The 22,060-nt window shown below is 49.0% G+C and overlaps 1 protein-coding gene across 4 annotated transcripts in view; it reads left to right on the forward strand.

Moving 5' to 3' along the window:
• The first annotated feature begins 18,082 nt into the window (after positions 1 to 18,082).
• TSPAN17 (tetraspanin 17) overlaps positions 18,083 to 22,060 on the forward strand; it is a 117,403-nt gene continuing 113,425 nt past the window's right edge. The window contains exon 1 of one of the 4 annotated variants that reach the window (XM_073545084.1): positions 18,083 to 18,103. Coding sequence is in view for 2 of the 4 variants with exons in the window: in XM_073545082.1 (XP_073401183.1) it covers positions 18,443 to 18,529 (87 nt within the window). In the remaining 2 variants the exon portion in view is untranslated. Of the gene's footprint in view, positions 18,104 to 18,131; positions 18,530 to 22,060 lie in introns of those variants that run through there. The other 3 variants (XM_073545082.1, XM_073545081.1, XM_073545083.1) reach the window with 3 other exon arrangements.

Raw genomic sequence — 22,060 nt, forward strand, 5'->3', positions numbered from 1 at the left:
CCAGGAGGGGCGGCTGTTTCCAGGTTGCGCCCCTCTGACGTCACGCACAAGGCACGCTGGGAATGGGGGTGCCCGCGTGACACCGGATCCAAGATGGCGGCGCCCATGAAAAAAAGCCAGCCGGTAAAAGATCATCCCAGCGTCTGGCAGGGGGAGGGGCTGTGAATGGGCACCGGAGGAGGCGGAGAGTGCAGTGGATCCCGATCCTAAAGAGGGATGACCACAGAAGACACACTCATGCCCAGAACTTCACAACGGAAGTGGGGCAAAAGAGCGACAGCAGCAGCAAGAGCTCTCGCTAGATGCCGTGCCAAGCAGCCAGCACACCAGGAGCAGCCGCTCGAGTGGTGGGAGCGGCAGTCGTAAACGCGACCGGTATGACTGAGACGTCCAGAAAAAACATCACAAGTACATCTGAGGAGCCTCTGAGATCGGTACCCTTGATTGACAGCGGTGGTGAGTGATCTACGTGAATGTCACCCTTGTGGTAACGGCAGGCCCGGATTGGAAATATGCCGAACCAGGCAGATTTCCGGTGGGCCGGTGGCTCTGAACTAGGAACTGGGCCGCCGGCCCTTTAAAACCTTTTGACTAGGCCCTGTGTGCGCGTTCCCTCTCATTGCATGTGCTGACAAGGGCCGCATCTGCCGGCGCCAGTGCGTGAGCGTGCCCCATGTCCGTGACTGTGTGCGCCGCTGCTGCCCTCAGTGCAGGCAAGCAGGAGAGCTCACGCTGCACACTGGACCTTGTCAGAAGTTTGAAAAGGCCGCCGCCTCAGCATGCACAGGACTCCTGCCTCTCTGTCTGATGCTGGAAAGTACCAGCGCCAGATAACAGTGGATAGAGCCAGCAGCACGCAAAATTAAAGGTAATACCTGCCTGTGAGTACTGTGCTTCCAGGGAGAGCTAGGGAAGCAGCTCAAGTCAGCACGGTGACATCGTCTTCTGCGCTGATCTGCATTGGGGGAGGTGACGGGACAGAGCTGCTGTGAGCACTGGAACCTGAGGAGCTGCATATGGACATCAGCCTCTTCTGCACCACAGAAGAGAGAGAGAGAGAGAGAGAGAGTGAGAGAGTGTGTGTGTGTGTGTGTGTGTGTGTGTGTGTGTGTGTGTGTGTGTGTGTGTGCGCAGTATCTGTAGTGTGTGAGTGTGTAATGGGGTAGCACGGTGGCTCAGTGGTTAGCACTGCAGCCTTGCAGCGCTGGGGTCCTGGGTTCGAATCCCACCAACATCTGCAAGGAGTTTGTATGTTCTCACTGTGTTTGCGTGGGTTTCCTCCGGGTACTCCGCATTCCAAAGACACATTCCAAAGACATACTGATAGGGAATTTAGATTGTGAGCCCCATCAGGGACAGTGATGATAATGTGTGCAAATTGTAAGAATGTTAGCGCTATATAAAAATAAATATTATTAATGTGTGTGTGGTATCTGTAGTGTGTGTGTGTGTGTGTGTGTGTGTGTAGTGAGGACATTCACTGTATGTGGGCTCGTGAACTTTTTTTTGTGCCAGGGTTGCTTTTTGGTCCCAGTCCGGCCCTGGGTAACGGGGTTCCATTTTTCTGTTTGATCACTAGGGGTCGAGGAAGTCTAGTGGCAAAACAAAGAATAGAGAATGCGCCCTATGCAGAGACCCGCTAGCAGATCAGTGGCCTCTGCGTTGACTGTATAAACAAAACCATATGGGAGGAAACCCCTGATTTGGTGACTAGCCTTAGGGCTGTAATACAAGAGGAGGTGAAGGGCTCCCTTAAGGCAGCCCTTAAAAAGACAGACTGAATCAGAATTCCTTTTGCGGCTTTTTACCACAGGCCTTGCTGGGGCAGAAAGGTCGGGAAAGATCCCTGTCCACCTCCTCTTCTCGACTCAGTCCTCAGCATCCTCCTCGGACAGCGATATAGGGGGCCGTCTGTGTTTCCCAACAGAGGACATTGAAAAACTGGTCAAAGCTGTCAGGTCTACAATGGGCCTTAAGGAGGAAAAGACTCCTAAATCATTGGAGGATGTTATGTTTGGTGGACTGGAGGAAAGGAAAAAATGCGCCTTCCCTGTAAATGATAAGATAAAGGCCTTAAGTGACAGGGAATTGAAAAAACCTGAGAGGTCGGCTGCCTTACCTTCTACATTGAAAAGGAGGTACCCATTTGAACAAAAAGACTCAGAAATCTGGGAAAAATCCCAAAAATTGATGGTGCCTTAGCTAAATCCTCAAAAAAGGTATCTTTACCATTAGAGGACTCTGGCGTGCTGAAAGACCTGCTTGATAAAAAAAGCAGATGGGTTCCTGAAGCATCGGCAGGTGGACTAAAACCAGCAATAGCTGGTACTTGTACCGCTCGTGCCCTCATGGTCTGGCTACAACAAATAGAGGACCAGATCAGGGATAGAGTGCCTAGGGACGAAATACTGTCTAATCTGACACTGGTACATGGAGCAGCAGCTTTCCTAGCGGATATGGGTTGCCCTCTCACACCCAGGGCTGTGGGGTACTCGGTACCCGGCCAGTGTCAAGGCGGGAATGTGTCACAGCAGCAGTGACCCGGTCTGTGGCCCTGGGCGCCCAATATCAATGGCGGTGATGTTAATGGTGTAATAATTTGGATAGTTCGTGATGCCACCCGTGGTGTTTGGCAAGTAAGATGTTGAGCCAACGCTGCATGCAGATCCGCTGGGACTGATAGTGTGGTGCAGCTCCCCACAGGTGGAGCTGTAGTCCCAGGGCAGTGTAGGTGCAATGGATGAGGAGAGGCGCAGAATGATATAGATGTTGTTACCCGGATGTAGCGCTGCTAGAATAACTGGAGGACACCAGAGTATGCGGTTCCAAAGCTTTACTCACTGTTTGCAGTTCACACACATGCCTGCCTTCATACTGTGTTCTCCAGGTCAGGGCCCCAGCCAACCTCCAGGCCAGATGGGATTCTCCCTTCCACACTCCGCCAATATGTACCTTCACTGAACGACTCCTCCAATGCGCCTTTAGGTGCGAAGCACACCAGTACTTAGTTACCCTGGAATGCCTCTCTCTAGGTGTTCCTAGTCTCTACTTGTATGACAGACAGCTGTAGCCTGCTTCGGGGACTCCTCACTGTGTCCCGGCTCTCTAGTCAGTTGCTGTTGTGTCCCAAGTCTATGATGGGAGCAAGGCGTTAGTGGCTCACTACTCCTCCGGTGTCTGTTGCCGGACATAAAGATCCAATCAACCTCTGGGAGCGGGCCCCGGCCTTTGTGCTATGGACTGGAAGGGTTCTCTTTCTTCAACCAGCTTACCACTGTCCTCCTATTCTCCTTCGTTCTGATCTGTTCTCTCTCTCTCTTATGGAAGGTTAGGTTATCAATCTCTTTCTTGTGCCAGCAGCCCAGATCACTGGGACCTGCTGCAGCACGTCCTTCAGACACCCATCTTCACTCTTCTCTCTCCAACTAACCAACCAACTGCTAACTCTCACTCTTCCCACTCTTTTATATCATCTCACTTCACCCGCCTCCCAGCACATCTCGTCTTATGAAGCAGGGTTCCACGAGGGGTGCTCTGCTAACCCCCAGCCTGAAGCTGTTAGGTGGCCCCACTGAACTATCCTGTGTGTGGAATGCAGGTGTGGAGTGTGGTCAGGAGTTCCCACCTTACCTGGATGTTGGGGCACTACACCTTAGGAGAAGGTGCAGTACCTCTGTAGCGACTGAAGCCTCAGGGGCGCCACAGATACCTCAGCAGATTCCGCGAGATAAACAGTTAGAGCGGCAAGCTTGTCAAATGCGGCAAGACGAGCCCTGTGGCTTAAAGGGTGCCCAGGGGATTTGCCATCGAAACATAGACTATGCTCCATTCCATGTGATGGCCAATTCCTCTTCAGGAGAAAAATAGAGGAAATTTTGGAGCATGCGGGGGATAGGAAGAAAGGCTTTCCCTGATTTCCGGGAGAACCCAAAAAGCAGCCCTTTTGGAGGAGAAGATGTAACAGGGGTCGTCCCCCGGGAGACAGGAAAAATTGGGACTTTAAAGAAAGGAGAGGATCGGGCTATATGTTTAAAGGGCCCTCTACTTCCTCCAAAAAATCAGGTCGGAGGTAGGGGGAAGGCTGTCTCTCTTCCTTTCCGCCTGGGCAAATATCTCCCCCAGTACATGGGTTCTAAGCATAATCAAGGACGGTTTTAAAAATTCACCCGTCCGCCCAGGTGCACCTTTGTAATGACACCCCGAAGGAAAGCCCAAGACCAACAACTGGCCCTGGAGACAGAAGTCTTGGGACTAGTGCAAAAACAAGTCCTACAGGAAGTCCCAGTTCAAGAAGAAGAAAGGGGGTTTTACTCGCCCCTTTTTTTTAATACAAAAACCAGACGGCTCTTGGAGGACCATAGTCAACCTGAAGAGACTCAAATCAGTGGGTAGAGAATTGCTCCTTCAAAATGGAGTCAATACGGCCACAAAGATCCTGTTCCAGCACTGCCTCATGGCAGTGATAGACTTAAAAGATGCCTATCATATCCCAATCCATCAGGAGTATCAAAAGTACTTGAGAGTAGCTCTCTATGTCCAAGGTCAGGTCAAACACTACAAATACGCAGCCCTTCGGTTCAGCCTGTCTAAAGCCCCCAGACTTTTCACCAAGGTGATGGCCGAAGTAATGTCATTTCTTCGTTCCCAAGTGTTACACAGCTCCGACATACTCACCCGGCCTCCACTCCCACGCCGTCTTTGCATACTCACCCGGCCTCCGCTCCCACGCCGCAGCCTCTCGCCACCTGACTGCCACGGCGGTCACCTCTGACAGGCTCGCGGCCAACACCATCTCTGCATGCAAGGCGCATGCGCCATAGGCCGCAGCCGCGCCTCCCTTCTGCTTCTTGTGCTCCGGCTGTGCCCTGACCCGGAAGCGCCTTCGGACCAATGGCAGACCAGACGGGGCCATATCAGGCCACTTCCCCCTGAGGGAGGCGCCTGATCATTGTGTTACCTTGCACACTGGGCCCTGCTTCCTCCTGTGCTCTCTGCAGCCTCTCGGTGCTGTCCTCAGTGTTTCCTGCAGCAGCCTCGCAGCCTGTCTTCCTTGTTCCCTGTAGTATTCTCAGTCCTGCTCCAGTGTTCCGGTTTCCTCCGTCTCATGCCCTGTTCCTGTTCCAGCCTACTCCAACCCTGCCTCCGGTGTTCCTGCTCCACTCAACTATCCACACTCCTACAGTCCTACTCCAGTCCTGTTCCTGTTCCATCCTACTCCAGTCCTGCCTCCGGTGTTCCTGTTCCATCCAGCTATCCACACTCCTACAGTCCTACTCCAATCCTGTTTCTGTGTTCTGCTCCAGTCATCTCTCCACGTTCCAGCCTTACAGTCTACACTTCAGTCCCACACTCCCACTCCAGTCCATCCTGAGCCGCCCCTCTCGGTACCGGCTACCGTGGTACTTGAACCCCTGGGTCTGCTCCGAACGGTCCCTGTATAGGGGTCGGTTCCACCTGGCAGCTCGCCCGGGACCCCTCGGTGCCACGGTCCAGAGGGTCCACTCCTGGAGATTCCAGCTTCTGACCACCCATGCTAACACCGAGACATAGTGATCGTCCCATACCTGGACGACTTTCTTGTCGTAGGGAGGTAAGAGACCCATTGCGCACATCAAGTGAAAGAAGTGATATCAACTTTAATAGGGCTAGGATGGATAGTAAACTCCCCCAAGTCAAGATTAACACCAGTAAAAGTGCAATCCTTAGGGTTAATACTGGACTCCGAGCGACAGTGCTGCCTCCTACCAGAGAACAAAGTGACCAAGATAAGGGGCCTAGCTCGCACAGCAATACAAAGGCCGGCTATGACACTGAGGAACGCAATGTCCCTTTTAGGCTCGTTGACATCATGCATACCCGCGGTAGCGTGGGCACAGTACCACTTAAGACAACTGCAGTGGGAAGTTCTGTCAGCACAGAAACAATTGAAAGTGCGTTTAGAGGGCAAACTATGTCTCTCTATTGAGGTAAGAGATTCCCTACTCTGGTGGACTGTAGAAGAGCATCTAACAGCCGGTGTCCTGTGGCAGAAACCAGTTGAGGACATCATTACAACCGACGCAAGTGCCACAGGGTGGGGAGCACACCTGAGGTCCCACTCGATACAGGGAACCTGGTCCTCTCTAGAAAAGGGTCACAGTTCAAATGTAAAAGAACTATGGGCAGTAGAGAAAGCCGTGAAACATTTTCTCCCCTTGCTTCGGGGTCGCCACATTCGGGTCATGACGGTCAGTCGTGCAGTGGTAGCTTACATCAACCACCGGGGGGAATGAAATCTCGGGGCCTCATGGAAGTATCAAATCTACTTTTCCATTTAGCAGAACAACATCTGTTATCCATCATGGCACTGCATATAAAGGGGGGTCAAACACACAAGCAGACTTCTTGAGTTGCAGGCACCTAAGAGAGAGGGAATGGTCCCTAAACCCCCAAATCTTCCAACAAATAGTTCTAGATTGGGGCAAGCCGGAAATAGACCTGTTCGTCACCTCACACAACAGGAAGGTCAGGAAGTTCTGCTCACTGAATTCAAGAGAAAGTCCCTTCGCAGTAGATGCCCTACAAATACCCTGGAAGTTCGCCCTGGCCTATGCATCCCCCCCCCCCCCCGATAACAATGATCCCCGTAGTAGTCCGGAAAATCGGGGAGTATCGAGCGAGAATAATTCTTATAGCTCCATTTTGGCCGAGGAGGCCTTGGTTCTCCCTTCTGAGACTCATGTCAGTGACAGATCCATGGATCTTACCGGAGGTTCCTGATCTGCTTTCCCAGGGACCAGTGGTCCACTCTCAGGTGAAGGGCTTCCATCTGGCAGCCTGAAATTTGAGAGGGCGCTACTGAGTTGCCAGGGATTCTCACCAGGGTTAGTCTCCACCCTGTTGAAGACTAGGAAACCTATAACATCCCAAATCTACGGTAGAACGTGGAGAAAGTTCCTAGACTTCCTGGGGGAACCTTTAGGGGATGTAGGTCCAGTGGGACCTATCCTAGAATTCCTACAGTCGGGGCTGCAACTCGGGTTAGCCACTAACACCCTCAAAGTCCAAGTCTCAGCACTGAGGGCCCTATATAACTGCAACCTAGCAGCCAATAGGTGGGTGTTCCGGTTCATCAAGTCCTGTGGCAGGTCGAGGCCGGTCATTATCCCAAAGATACCACCCTGGGACCTGAATCTAGTCTTAGCAGCTTTAACCAAAGATCCCTTTGAACCATTACAAGAGCTCTCACCAAAACTACTCACACTTAAAATTGTATTATTGGTAGCCTTAACATCGGCCCGTAGAGTGAGCGACCTACAAGCTCTGTCTATATGCCCTCCATATATGCAGATCTTGGATGACCGAGTGGTTCTAAGACCAGACCCGGCCTACCTCCCCAAGGTGGTCCAAAAGTTTCATAAGACTCGAGATCTCCTTGCCATCTTTCTGTAATAATCCTAGAAACCCTGGGGAGCAAAAGTTCCATACATTGGACGTAAGGAGAGCCATATTAACAATATATGTCAATAACTAGTCAGTGGAGGAAAGATCAATCCCTGTTTTATAGCTTTTCAGGGTAGTACAAAAGGGTACAGGGTAGCTAAAAGTACCATTGCCAGATGGATCAGGGAGGCCATTATGTTATCCTACGCTGCAAGTGGCGCTCCTGTTCCAGAAGCATCAAGGCTCACTCCACCAGAGCCGTGGCTACCTACTGGGCAGAGAAGGCTGAGGTATCGATTGAGCAGATTTGTAAAGCCGCTACTTGGTCCTCACCTTTGACCTTTTTTAAGCACTACCGACTTGATCTATCTTCCTCTACTGACCTAACCTTTGGTAGAAGGGTGCTACAAGCGGTGGTCCCTCCCTAAGGTGTCTTATTCTACAAAAGTCTCTCTTATGTGTGCCGTCATGGGTGACGGGAAAACACCAAGGTTACTTACCAGTAGCCGGTTTTTCCGGAGCCCATGACTGCACCTGTATATCCCCCCCCCCTTATCACTCCTTTGGTGTACACTATAGTTTGGGTGCTTTTTTAGTTAAATATAATGTGGTGATAGTTTTACCATGTGCACTAACCCGGGGGGACTCTCATGTTCTGTAAACCAACTGAAGCGAGGGAGAGGTACCGCCCTTTTATCTTCAGTTGCGTTCTTGTCCTGGCTGGGCGGATCCCCTCTCATGTGTGCCGTCATGGGATCCGGAAAAACCAGCTACCGGTAAGTAACCTTGGTGTTTTTCTTTCAGGTTACATCGGGGGGCTTATCTACAGCATTCTGTAATGTTTGTCTACAAATAAGCCCCTGATGTCGGTGCTGGCAGCTTATAGGCCCAAAAATAGGTGACAGATTCCCTTTAAGGAAAGAAGTACGCAGTACCACGCTGCTGACTCGAACGCTAATGTGAACTCAGCCTAACTGACTGAAAACAGGGATTGTCTCAACTGTCACTACTCTGGCTGAAACCAGTTCTTATCCTAACCTTATCTCTTCTAATCTACAGTGGCCCCCCCCACTGTACTAAACCGTATTAATACACAATAAAACAGTATCACATAACGCATTACTTTGCACATAAAATGTACTCTCTTTATTAGGAAGGAACGTGAAGGGATACAGGGCATAACTTGCCCCCCCACACACCCTTTACACGGCAGTCTATAACTTGGATGTAACATCCATGACTCCTTCCTAATTAGCAGGTATCGCTGACAATCACTAGTTCTCACTGAACATTCTTTTTTCAGTTCCAAAAAATCTTAAATATGTTACCATTAGAGTTGAGCAAAGATCTTTGGTTCCTCGCTTATTCGGAAAGCTATAGCGCTTGCTGAAAAAGCTACAGCGGGAACCCTGTTTCCTGGATCGCATTGGCTGATCAGTGTCGCAGCTGTGTTACAGCACATGCATGGAGAGCCTGTGTTGGGCTCTCCATGCATGTGCTGTGACACAGCTGCGACACTGATCAGCTGGTGGGATCCAGGAAGTCGGGTTCTCGTTGTAGTTTTTTCGGCAAGCGCTATAGCTTTCTGAATAGGCGAGGAACCGAAGAAAATCGCTCAAGTCTAGTTACCATTGTGCATCTTTACTACAAAAAAAATTGTAAAATATATATTATATTTTATTAATGCATTTCTAATACAATACAAAGCTTTATATTTTTAGTGGCAGTACAACTGATGAAAAAGTAATTGTTTAATGTTGCTGGCCAGCAATAAAACTGGTGCCCACAAAAGGATTGTTTTAATAAATGTTTTTTTTTTTCCTAAATGTGGAAGCCTTCTCAATACCAGTTTTTGCATTCAAACATGGAAAAGTATTTCTAAGGAGGTAACCACAGGGTATTGGCAGGATTCACACTGATATAGGGAAACATGGTGGTTGGCTGATAAATCTAGAAAGGGGAGATAACATCTAATCTTCACATAGTGCTCAAAACCGCACCCAACATCAGGAAAGTGCATATGTGTACAGCTCGTCCTCACCACAAACTATCATTCCTAGGTTATCAAGTTTTTTTGGGTTATTTACCCTCTGGAGATACTATATTTAAGAATAGATGGAAGTAATCGTATGCTCCCACGACATACCTATGGATAATCTGCTGAAAACCCATGGTATACATTTAAACAGTACTGCAGATATGAAATCCCACAGGCTGTCAACTTTATACTGCAGATTTTACACTATGTAGTGGTGAAATGTGCAGCAAATTGACTCCTTTTCAAGTTTTCTGGGCATAGCCATGTACTCACAGAGACCGACCAATCAATCCTATTGGGGATAAGTACTCCATAAGGCTGGTTTCACACGTCCTGATATTTCCGGTACCAGAGATAGCAGTGGCTGTGTATACTACATGTGGCAACCATGTGCCGTATCAATACCACACGGACGGCTGCCAGGGAAGAAGCGATACTGTAAGTGCTGTTCCCCGGCGGCAGGTGCTGAACACGGCTTTCATCCATTCTCCCCTACTCTGCCACGATCAGCGACCTGCTGTGACCTCAGGACTGTGGGAGAATGCAAGTGATGAGGTCACGGACAGAGCTGTGAATGTCCGTGACCTCATCACTTGCATTCTCCCACGGTCCTGAGCTAACCAGGAGTTCAGGATGGCAGTGAGCACAGACTCTATGACGTCACTGACCCTGCGCCTGCTGCTTCTCATTTTTTCGAGAAATACACAAACAACAATGGAGCCTATAACCCATAACCACAAGTCTGCATATTTTCATTAGATATAAAGATATTTTATTAAATACAAAAAGGACTACAATTATTTACTTCATGTGATAAGCATAAACAGAGAGCAGATGGTGAAGATTCAGGTGCATCGGTAAAACTACAGCGCACTGTGACATGGTCCAGCAAGAAACACGACCCTATAAAACGTACATATCATGGTAAAGTGCCATATTAGTGTAAAGTATACCCGGTCTTCTCATCCCCCCCGAAGAAGTTATCGTGAAACGCGTGTAGGGGCGCATACTGCTGCATGGAGTCCAGCATGGGTAATTAACCATCAGATTTTATTATCCCCCCCCTATGTTCCCTACTTTGTGGATAGACCTTTTTATCATGTTTAAGACGACACTGGCATTGCATATGATTGAGGTTTCACTTATATGGCACTTTACCATGATATGTACGTTTTATACGGTGGTGTTTCTTGCTGGACCATGTCACAGTGCGCTGTTGTTTTACCGGTGCACCTGGATCTTCACCATCTGCTCTCTGTTTATGCTTAACACATGAAGTAAATAATTGTAGTCCTTTTTGTATTTAATAAAATATCTTTGTATCTAATGAAAATATGCAGACTTGTGGTTATAGGCTCCATTGTTGTTTGTGTATTTCTCAGTGTAGAGGAGCTCCATAGGGTTAAATTCCCATCCTGGATTATTGACTAGGAATTTGGTCATATCATGTTTTCTGTGCTCGAGTTCTTGTTTCTATTTTTTCGCCAGTAGTTTACAGCTGGAGCGGTTGCATTAGCACTGCTCCGATTGTAAACTGATTATTCCCCAGATGTGGATTACGCTGTGGGACTGAACACTGGACAGGTATGGTACTTTGTTGTTTATTTTAAATTTTATTACAGGAGATAGAGGGCGTCACTTGGATTAGGAGAACAATAAAGATGGCAAAACTGTGTGGTGTTCCATTTCATTAAAATTTATTGATGCTGTGTTTATTTAACCCCTTCACAACTATAGGATTAGTAATGGACAGGTGTCTTATTGACACCTCTCCATTACTAAGCTGGGCTTGATAGTGTAGGGTCGGTTGCATTTACTTGTGCATATTATACACCAACACAACTTTACAATATCACAAGTACCCCATTTTTTTATATTTTTTTTTCATTTTCCTTTGCTTTTAAAACCAACATATAACAATGTAACATTGCATATCTTCTTTCACCCCCCCCTTCCTTGGACATGGACACTCCCTCGTTTCTTTGTATCCCCGCTCTGTCAGGTAAACATATCTACGTATACTTTCCTAGAAAAGGAACACAGAATGGAGAAGGAAAGAAAATAAAAACAACAGATAAACAACAAAAGAAAATTTCCTCTACATACAACTGTCCTTATAACTTGCACAACGGTGTTACGAACTCCTGACAGTTCACTCCGCCTCCTAGCGGTCAGTCGTGAGGGGCTCCACAGCCGTGGAGCTCCTAGAATACTGAGGGTGTCCACTAGGGTGACCGCAAAAAATCGATGTCGGAATTTTGTCCGTCTGGACCCCACAAAACGATTCCCCTTTCCAGATATTGAGATAGCCAAAATTTGAGCTCGATCAAACGACGTTAACCCGTGCCGCTCGTCGCTCAAAGTTTGAAAAAATCCAAATTGAGGTATTTTAAGATTTAGGTATTTTGCATAGTCTGTTAGACTATAAAGAATGTGACAACAACATTGCAGAAATAGCCCTGACCAAATTTTCTAACCATTTGTGGTATTTGAATGCAGAGTTGGTGGGATTATCGTTTTTTTATCCCACCATTACAGACAATGAAAAGTTGTTAATGGCTAATAAATTGCTCAGTAGCACAGATGAACCATCAGAGCACGCTAGGGTTGTAAATCCAAAAGTTAGGAAAGAAAAATTAAAAGAGGTAGGAAGTAACCGACTTTAACGACCTTCTGACAAAAGATGAAGAACAAAAGCAATATGTACTGCAAGTTGTAAGCAAATGCCGAGCATTATATTCTGACGTTTCAAAAACTACTTTAACAAAAGCTCTAGAATAGATTAGATAACTATATAAAATTATCAACTCATGTAGGTTAGCGTGCTCTGATGGTTCATCTGTGCTACTGAGCAATTTATTAGCCATTAACAACTTTTCATTGTCTGTAATGGTGGGATCAAAAAACGATAATCCCACCAACTCTGCATTCAAATACACCCCCCTGACTTTCTCTCTCCTCAGTCCCCCTGGTTCGGTTTTCCTCACAGTACACAAACTGTCGTAGTCTTCCTGTCACTGAAGCTCCCTCTGGGGACTGGAACTTTCTGGAACCCTCCTGTCCAATTTATATCATTCCAGGTTCCCTGTAACTCCGCCCCCCCATGACCAACGGTTTCCTAAACCCTAAGCTGATGTCAAGTCCTTTGCTCACACTCCTCCTTGCCCTCTGATGGTCAACTCAAGGTACTGCACGTCCACTACACTTTCTCAGCTGTTTTCCCACTGTAGTAACTGACACCTGTCCAAACTGTGCAAACCTTCCTTTCTCTATTCTGACACATCTGTCCGTCCGTCAGGTCACCTTCCCTACAATGTTACCTTACAATAGAAGGCCATCACTACAGGGCAAGTGGGAAGAACCAGGCAAAGCTCCAGAATAGGTGCATCTAATAGATGTGCCTCTTCTGGGCAGCTGCAGGGTCCTGTTTTTAGGTGGGGGGCCCCATATTCATGGCCTCATAGCAGCCCGCACCTGTGAGTTTTTCCGGGTTGATTAAAAAAATATAGGGGGACCCCACGTCTGGTTTGGCTTTCATTCTGTCTCCTCTGATTACGGCAGAGCAGGGGTGAATAATAACAGCAGTATTCAGTACCAGCTGCCGGGGAACAGCGCTTACAGTAGCGCTTCTTCCCTGGCGGCTGTCCGTGCACACGGAGGACATCAATGTGTGTTCTCCGCGTGTGGGACATTTTGTGTCCCGTGGGTCCGGGAGAAAACTGACATGTCAGCGTGTTTTGCACACGGACAAACAGTCTGTGAAAATACGCTGACCTGTGCATAGACTCATTCATTGGAATGGGTCTACGTGTGTCAGTGGCTCCAATACGTGAGAAAACTGTCACCACACGTACCGGAGATACTAACGTGTGAAACTGGACTAATAGTGACTTGTGAGTTTCAGTGGCTGCCCCCTCACTCTTCTGTAACTTGTAATCCTTCTCTGCACCTGACCCCCATCTTATTAAATGTCCTAAGGCTGCTCTTCTAAATGTTAGTAATGTTTGGGTAATTGTAGAATTCTCTAGACAGGCAAATGCCTCTTAATGAGGATTGACGAAATCATATGCACATGCTTCAAATGTATGGAATAAGTACCGAGATTTCTGCAGCACACGTATGAATATACATAAATGAACTTGGCTTGCCACAGAGAACCTGTTGGCAAATAAATGGAGTGATGGTCAAATATGCACACTGTATTTTTGATAACCAGGCAAAACTGACAGCTGCAGGCTGCAACCCTCAGCTGTCAGCTTTAGCAAGGCTTGCTATCAAGAATAGAGGGGTCCCCATGCTGGTTTTTGTAATTATTTTAAAAAGGCGTGGTGTTCCCCTCATTTTTGACTGCCAGCCAAGCCAAAGAAAACAGCTAGGGGCTGGTATTCTCAGGCTGGTAAGCGACCATGACTATTGCACCGCCACCCTAAAATTGGCAGACCACAGTTGCTACACAAAAAGCGCATTAGATGCACCAATTCTGGAGCTTTGCCCAGCTCTTCCCACTTGACCTGTGGCCATAGCAAGTGGGGTTCATATTTGTGGGGTTGATGTCAACTTTGTATCACTTACTAAGTCTATAGTTATACTATAAACACACAGCCAGAATAAAGTCCTTTATTTGAAACAGAGTGTGCTTTTGTTTGTTATTTTTTAATACAAACATCGTTCTACTCCCCATACATCCATTCTACTAAAGCATTCCTTTCCAGTTAAAAAAAAAAAAAAACTCCCCTAACACCCATTCCATTGAAGTCCTGGTCTCCTGTAATAAAATAAACAACCATATCTCTGATTTGTCTGACATGCTGTCCCGTGCCGTAATCCATGTCTGGGGATAAATAGTTTTCAACCAAGAATGTGCCAAGATGTGACTGTTCAGGCTGGAAATCACTGAGGAATGAGCTGCTGCGAGTGCAGCGACTGTGACCAGCAGTGACCTCTTCAAGGTTATCGCAGGTTACTGAGGCTGCGTTCCCATGAACGAGTAACTGCGGTGGAATCACAGCTAGCACCTTGAGCGAAAGTCTCACGGTGCAGCGCAGAGCTCTTTAACATCACTGCAGTTCACTGTGAGGCTCGCTCTCGCTGCAGTGAGACATTCTCCCCAGCTCTTGAGTGTGAGCGGTCGCCTCCAGCCACTGCTCATGTTGATGAGCAAATGTCGCACAGAAGGATTGTGGTGTGGGACACTAAGGATTCTTTTAACTTCGGACAGATGAAGGATATTTTTTTTTGTTTACCGGGAACAATGGCTTTAGGGTATTAAGATGAGTATAATTTATTTTTTTAATTTTTACACTTGACTTCAACTTTCAACATTGTCCTTTGCTTATGCTAGTCACAGGCAGAGCAGGGGACAATATTATGAGCTATCAGCAACCAGTGCCTAAGAACAGTGCGAACTACTAATATGGTTGTATTAGCAGCGCTCCAACTGTAAAAGTATTAATCCCTGAGATGGATTTACGCCGTGGGACGTGACTGAGCGCTGGACAGGTAATGTGTAGATTTGTTTTATTATTTTCAACTTTTTTTAGAAGAACGAGGGCTTCGCTAAGAAATTACCAGTGTAATAAAGATAATAAAAATGTGTGTTGTATTCGTTCATTAAAATAATTTATTCTTGTTGTGTTTATTTAACCCTTTCTTTACTGTAGGATTAGTAATGGATCGGTGTCTTATTGATTCTTCTCCATTACTAATTCGGGCTTAATGGCACCTTATAATCTAATAGAGGCGCCTTTTCTGGGCAGTTGGGGGCTGCTGTTTTTAGGCTGGGGGGGCCACGATCAATGGCCCCTTACCAGTCTGAGAATATCAGCCCTCAGCTGTCAGCTTTAGTCAGGTTGGTTGTCAAAAACAAGGGGGACCCCACGTCGGGTTTTTATTTAAATAAATAATTTTAAAAAAACTAGCGTGGTGGCCCCTCTATTCTTCACAACCAACCTGGCTGAAGCTGACAGCTGAGGGATGCAGCCCCCAGCTGTAAGTTTCGTCTGGTTGGTTATGAAAATGAGGGGGACCCCAAGCTGGGTTTTCATTCATCCTGCTCTCCTGCTGGCAGAGCAGGAGAGAAGAATTACAGCCGCGGTCAGCACCAGTCACCAGGAACAGCGCTTACTGTAGTGCTTCTTCCCGGCGGCCGTCTGTGAGCACAGAGGACTGTTTGAACAGTTCTCCGTTTATAGCACGTGTTGCGGGCCGCATGTCCATGTTAAAACGGACATGTCTCTGTGTTTTGCACACGGCCCGTGAAAACCCGCTGACATCTGCATGGGCTCATTCATATGAATGGGTCTACATGTGTCAGTGTCTCCGGTACGTGAGAAAACTGTCACTACATGTACTGGAGACACTGATGTGTGAAACCGGCCTTACTTTGTGAACTATGCCCGATTGCAAAGACCAAAAAATGGCCAATATCTCTGGAACTGTATGGCGGATTTATAATAGTAAAACAAAAATATTCAGGGGTGCAGAGAGAATAAAATAAGCAGAAAAGATGGCAACTTTTGACCTGGTAACAAATCCTAATTAAATGTTTGAGTATGTGCACACATTGAGTAAAATTTCTGCATATCTTGGCACGAAAAACGCAGCAGCAAAAACATCCATTTTTAATTGATTTGAGTGAAGACAGTGGTGACAAATGCAGGGTAGAAACGCAGAGATTTGACATGCTGCACATTATTTTCTGCACCAACTCTGCAAGTCACAAATACTCAGGTCTCTCATTCACTTTGCTGGCATCAGGATTGCTTTAAATTTTGTCACAAATCTACCCAAAAAAAACCCAAACAAATCTGCAACAAGTGCACAAAGCCTTCACAATCTGTTGCACGGGTGTAGAATAAATGAACACATGCGGAATCACCGCTCATACAAAATGGGGCCGCGCTTTGGGCGTAGCGGGGTTTCCGCTGCGTCCAAAGTGCCGCCACTACGTAGCGTGGACACATACGCTTAGGCTATGGGCACACTTGGTTTCTGCTCCAGAAATACCTCAAAGACTTGAGTGAAAACTCCAAATTCTCATCAAAAATGTGACGTTTCTGCTCCACAGACTGTTCCCATCCACTTCGCCTCATTCACAGGGCACGTATCCACTACAACTTCTAGGGCTGCTCCCATGTATACATCATTGCGGAGTGTTTCTACACGACCCTGCGCCCCAACGTGCCCGCTTTTGAGTTGTCATGGACCAATCTCACCCCAAGCATATGGGTCACTGAGAAATGACCTCCAACAACCCTTGCCCTCTGTGTGCGCCCCCATTTTAGCAGTGTAAGGCTATGTGCACACGCTTCGGATTCTGCTGCGTTGTACGGTACCTTTATTTCTTATGGAAAAAAAAAACGCAGTGCACATGCTGCTGATTTTTCCGCGGCTTACAATCCGCAGTGTTATGAATGAGTCACCGTAGGAGGCAAAAACAGAAATACTAGCTAAGTCCAGAAAACCAGAGAAGTTGACAGCTATCGGATTGCAGACCCCTGAACCTATCAACAACAGCTAGCAGAAGCCGTGGGGGGTTCCTACGGTGCCCTAGACCCCTCAATCACAGCCGGAGAACTAAATAGCCTAAAGACAGAAAGGGAAATCTAAACTGCCCCAGAGCAGACCCCAAAGCAATAGGCAGCCCCCAACATACAATGACGGTGAAGCAAGATGAAAAAACACTCACACAGATAGAAAGATAGGCTGAGCAAATGATGGGGCCCAAGCTAACTAAATAGGACAGGATAGAAAAGCTGCTGTCTGCAATCCGCCAAAACCCTATAAAAACAAGAGCCAACAGTCTGATAGGGAAAAAAGCCCTGAAGACGCTAGGCTTCAAAAGACTATATCAGTACTCAGGTATTTTCTGAAGACAGAGCAAAAAGGAATTCAGCTCACCCCAGCAGGGAATGGCAGAAATCCAGAAAAACAAGGCAAAACAAAACCAAAACACAAATGCAAAAAGCAGAGCAGAAAACTTAGCTTTTAAGGAGCAGGAATCAGACTAGTCTCCTAGAATCTCTCTGAGAAATCACCAGCAAGGCAGAAGGGCGTCGGCGGCCTTATATCCAGTCAGCAATTCCAGTCACCCAGTCATCATCATCCCGCTCAGGTGCTTGGTAATCAGCCTCACTACCTTCCTTCACCAGAAGAGGGAGTTCATCAGACCTCAATGGTGAAGGGGAAAATGAACTCACAACACCGCAGCATGTCAATTCTTTGTGCGGTTTCCGCTGCGGTTTCACACCTCATCCATTATGAGGTGTGAAACCGCAGGCTAATCCGCAGATAGATTTTCCAACAAAATCCGCACAACCTAAAAACTACGTGGGCACATAGCCTAATGGGGGAAGGTTTACAAATTGTATTTTTTTTGGGGGGATGAGAAAATTTCTGATGGATAATATTGAAGTTTAATTAAAACACACAGAAAAAGAAACATCCGGGATTGGGACCTGCAGAAACTCGTGCAGTGCTGCGGACACAGCGCTAGTCACATTTCTGGGCTAGTCCTCAGCGCTGCAGAGAAGACCATGGCCTCACCACACAGCCCCATATTGTAACCCAAAGCTAGGGCGGGAAACTCGGCAAGCAGGACGGGGATTGGAGGGTGGCGCCCGCACTCCGAGGCTCCGTGTACAGGTGAGCCGAGACCTACAGCGCAGTCATGCCACGGCCTTAGCACGAGGTGGCGCTGCTCAGCACAACAATGACAGCCCCGCCCCTGTGTGGGAGGAGCCGTGCGAGCACTGACTGCATCCAGCAGGACGAGGCGGCAGGAGCAGACATGGACATCCCGTGCCCGGGACTCCAGGAAGCGCTGGAACAATAGTCTGCTGCTGCCCTGCGCTCCGTGCAGCCTCCCGATGCCAGCGCGAAGCCCGAGGCCGACATTCTGCCTTCCCCGCAGCAGCACTGCAAGCCTCCCCTGCATTCGTGACTAGCGCTCCCCGTGTGTGATCCCGGTCGGCGGTACAAGCCATGTCTGGCAAACACCAGCATTTCAAGGGACCCGAAGTGAGCTGCTGCGTCAAGTATTTCTTATTCGGCTTCAACATAGTGTTCTGGGTGAGTGTCCCGAGGCTTCACGGAGCCGCCGCCGGAGGGAGGATGGCTTGTGAGCGGCGCCGGCCTCACTGACTGGCCGCACTCCCCATTGTTTGTCAGCGCCGCCGGGGCTAGTGCCTGCGAGAGCTGTGTGCTGCCGGGCCCGGCGGGGAAGGGGTTACCGCTCCGGTGTGTGGGCGGCAATGGTTTCTTCCCAGCCGTAAATCGATCCTGAGGGAGGTACAGCAGAGCGGAGCCCCTGGTGACAGGACGCCGTGTATGGTGGGAGCCGTGTGAGGGGGTGCACAGGGGTCCCACTGTTATGGGATTGGGGGAGCCCTGGGTAGTGGGAGAGGTGGACGCACTTGGGAGAGGGGTCCCTGCAGGACGGAGGTGGGAGCGGAGGGCGCACCGGGGAGAGAGGGGGCCCAGCGGGACGGAGGTGGGAGCGGAGGGCGCATCGGGGAGAGAGGGGGCCCCGCGGGACGGAGGTGGGAGCGGAGGGCGCATCGGGGAGAGAGGGGGCCCCGCGGGACGGAGGTGGGAGCGGAGGGCGCACCGGGGAGAGAGGGGGCCCCGCGGGACGGAGGTGGGAGCGGAGGGCGCACCGGGGAGAGAGGGGGCCCCGCGGGACGGAGGTGGGAGCGGAGGGCGCACCGGGGAGAGAGGGGGCCCTGCGGGACGGAGGTGGGAGCGGAGGGCGCACCGGGGAGAGAGGGGGCCCCGCGGGACGGAGGTGGGAGCGGAGGGCGCACCGGGGAGAGAGGGGGCCCCGCGGGACGGAGGTGGGAGCGGAGGGCGCACCGGGGAGAGAGGGGGCCCCGCGGGACGGAGGTGGGAGCGGAGGGCGCACCGGGGAGAGAGGGGGCCCCGCGGGACGGAGGTGGGAGCGGAGGGCGCACCGGGGAGAGAGGGGGCCCCGCGGGACGGAGGTGGGAGCGGAGGGCGCACCGGGGAGAGAGGGGGCCCCGCGGGACGGAGGTGGGAGCGGAGGGCGCACCGGGGAGAGAGGGGTCCCCGCGGGACGGAGGAGGGGGCGGAGGGCGCTTCGGGGAGAGAGGGGTCCCTGCGGGACGGAGGAGGGGGCGGAGGGGTCCCCGTGGGACGGAGGAGGGCGCATCGGGGAGAGAGGGGTCCCTGCGTGATGGGAGCGGAGAGTACACCGGGGAGAGAGGGGTCTCTACGTGATGGGAGCTGAGGGCGCACCGGGGAGAAGAGGGGTCCCAGCGTGATGGGAGCTGAGGGCGCACTGGGGAGAGAGGGGTCCCCGCATGACTAAGGTGGGAGCTGAGGGCGCACTGGGGAGAGAGGGGTCCACGTGGGACTGAGGTGGGAGCGGAGGGCGCATCGGGGAGAGAGGGGTCCTCGCCTGATGGGAAGAGGAGTCCCTGTGTTACGAGGGTAAATGTCAGTTCTGTGTATTGTCCTCTGCCTCTTATGTTCCTGTGTCTAAGTGTCATCTGATCACTTTGTGTGGCACAGTATGTAAAGTGGCTGAAAAACCTTGGCGGAAAGCAGTCTGTAGTGGTCTGGACTCTTCTGAGTGACGTTTCTATATAAGTGCGACCTCTAAGACGCATCTACAGCCTAGTAGCATCTATCGGCCGGAGGTCGGAAATAGGGTAAACGATGATTCGTCTGAGAATATCACATGTTTCCACTGCTCGAGGGACCAATTCTGGAGGTTTTTACACAACTCTAAACTCTTGGAAACATTTGTCATTGAGAGCAGCGGTTTTCTAATTGCAGTTCTTCCGTGGAATCCAGATTTGTGCAGCTCCCGACGAACAGTTTTCTTGGAAACTGGGTTCTGTAGGTGTTCATTGAGCTCAGCAGTGATTTTCGGAGCCGTGGTCTTGCGATCCTCTCTCACAATTCGCTTTAGAGTCCGACGGTCTCTCTCAGTCAACTTCGACTTTCGGCCGGACCTGTGCTTTGCTGCGGACATTTTTCCTTCTCTTTCAAACGCAGTCATTACTTTGGAGACAGTACCTCTGACACGCCAAGCATTCGAGCACTTTCTGTTACACTAGCGCCTGCCATACGAGCACCAACAATTTGGCCTCTTTGAAAATCCGAGAGGTCTGCCATTGGTATCCGTTTCTCATCAATGTTCTTACAATTCTGCAAAACAAACAGTTAATTTACATACACATAACACAAATAATCAACTACAAAACATTACCATATGTCACGGTTTGCATGTTTATAACATGTTCGAAGATTATGATGCCAAAACGTTAGGTGTTTCCATTATTTTGTCCAACCCCTGTATGAGAAGGACTGTTTTTAGGCTGATTGGCCATTTGCAGGAGCCACCTATCATCATACACAGTAGAACGTTTCATCTTGGAGGGGGATACTTTGTGGTGACAGACTAATCTTATGTCTATGGCAGCAATGTGTGATTGTGTACCAAACAAGGCTCCTGTAACTCTTCCATGGTTTCTATGCTGCAACCCTGCTAAAATATTGTCCTGCTTGTGTGCGCTTGACAGGTTTAGATTTCTTTGGATTGCACTGAATACAGGAGCGGCCTATGCTGTGTGGCACTTACACATGATACCTTCTTCTCTATTGCACCATGGAAGAAAGAAAAGACCCCTCCTCGTACATGTCCTAAGTGCAGTGTGAAGAGGGCCTCAGTGTACGCGTGCCAGGCTGCTCCTGTCTCATGTATGCTTCTATTCCTGGAGAGAGTGATTGTTACATGAAATAAAGCTGCATGGTTTTCCCATCTGATAATAGTGATGCGTTATAATTTGGAAATGTCATTTTATGATTAGTGGAGGAGGGGGTCTCGCCCCGGGTCCTGCACTGATCTTGATAAACAGTTGACTGCGGGACTGATTGGGTTCTTATGTGGGGGCCCTCGGCCATCTGACTGCAGGTAACTTCCAACACTGCCGCATTCTAATAAAGCACATGCAACACTACAGCACGCTGTGGTCTCCTTATGATTGCAGGGAACCTCTAGAACTCCACCGATCCCAAAGTGCACTAGGATATGCCATATCTTTATCAGAAGGGGATTCCCATGGAATGGGTTCATCACTACCTCGGTTTGGTTCCCTGCCTCATTTGATAATGGGCTTTTGTGCTGATGTGCCTATATGGAGAGTTTCATTATATCTAAACCCCTTGGGTCCCTTGCAGACAGCTGTGATGAGGCAGTGCTGCACACAGATGTTTTGCTGGCATGAGAATAGTGTTACAGGATGTATCATTTCCATCAAAGACCGTTAATATCCTGCGGTTCCTCCGGTTTTGGACCTGTACTGCTGCTGACACTGCTTGCAGAAGAGAATCCAATCCTTCTGCCTTCTGTCCTTTCTACTCATGGTTGGACACATTACTGCACTTCATTCAGTGTTTCTCAGACTAGTTTCTTTTGCTTTGCAACACTAAATTCCCAGTGTGCTACTGTCAAGACTTTCCTGGTGTTTTAGTTCTTCGGCAGCTAAAGGTATAGGTTGGAGACATTCATTGTAAATTTCTAAGTTATTTTTTTTTTTTCCTTTTCCTCTCATGCCGGTGTCCCTATGATATTCT

Source organism: Dendrobates tinctorius, unplaced genomic scaffold (assembly GCF_039654945.1).
Source record: "Dendrobates tinctorius isolate UK_male_01 unplaced genomic scaffold, ASM3965494v1 ptg000139l, whole genome shotgun sequence".
NCBI lineage: Eukaryota > Metazoa > Chordata > Amphibia > Anura > Dendrobatidae > Dendrobates > Dendrobates tinctorius.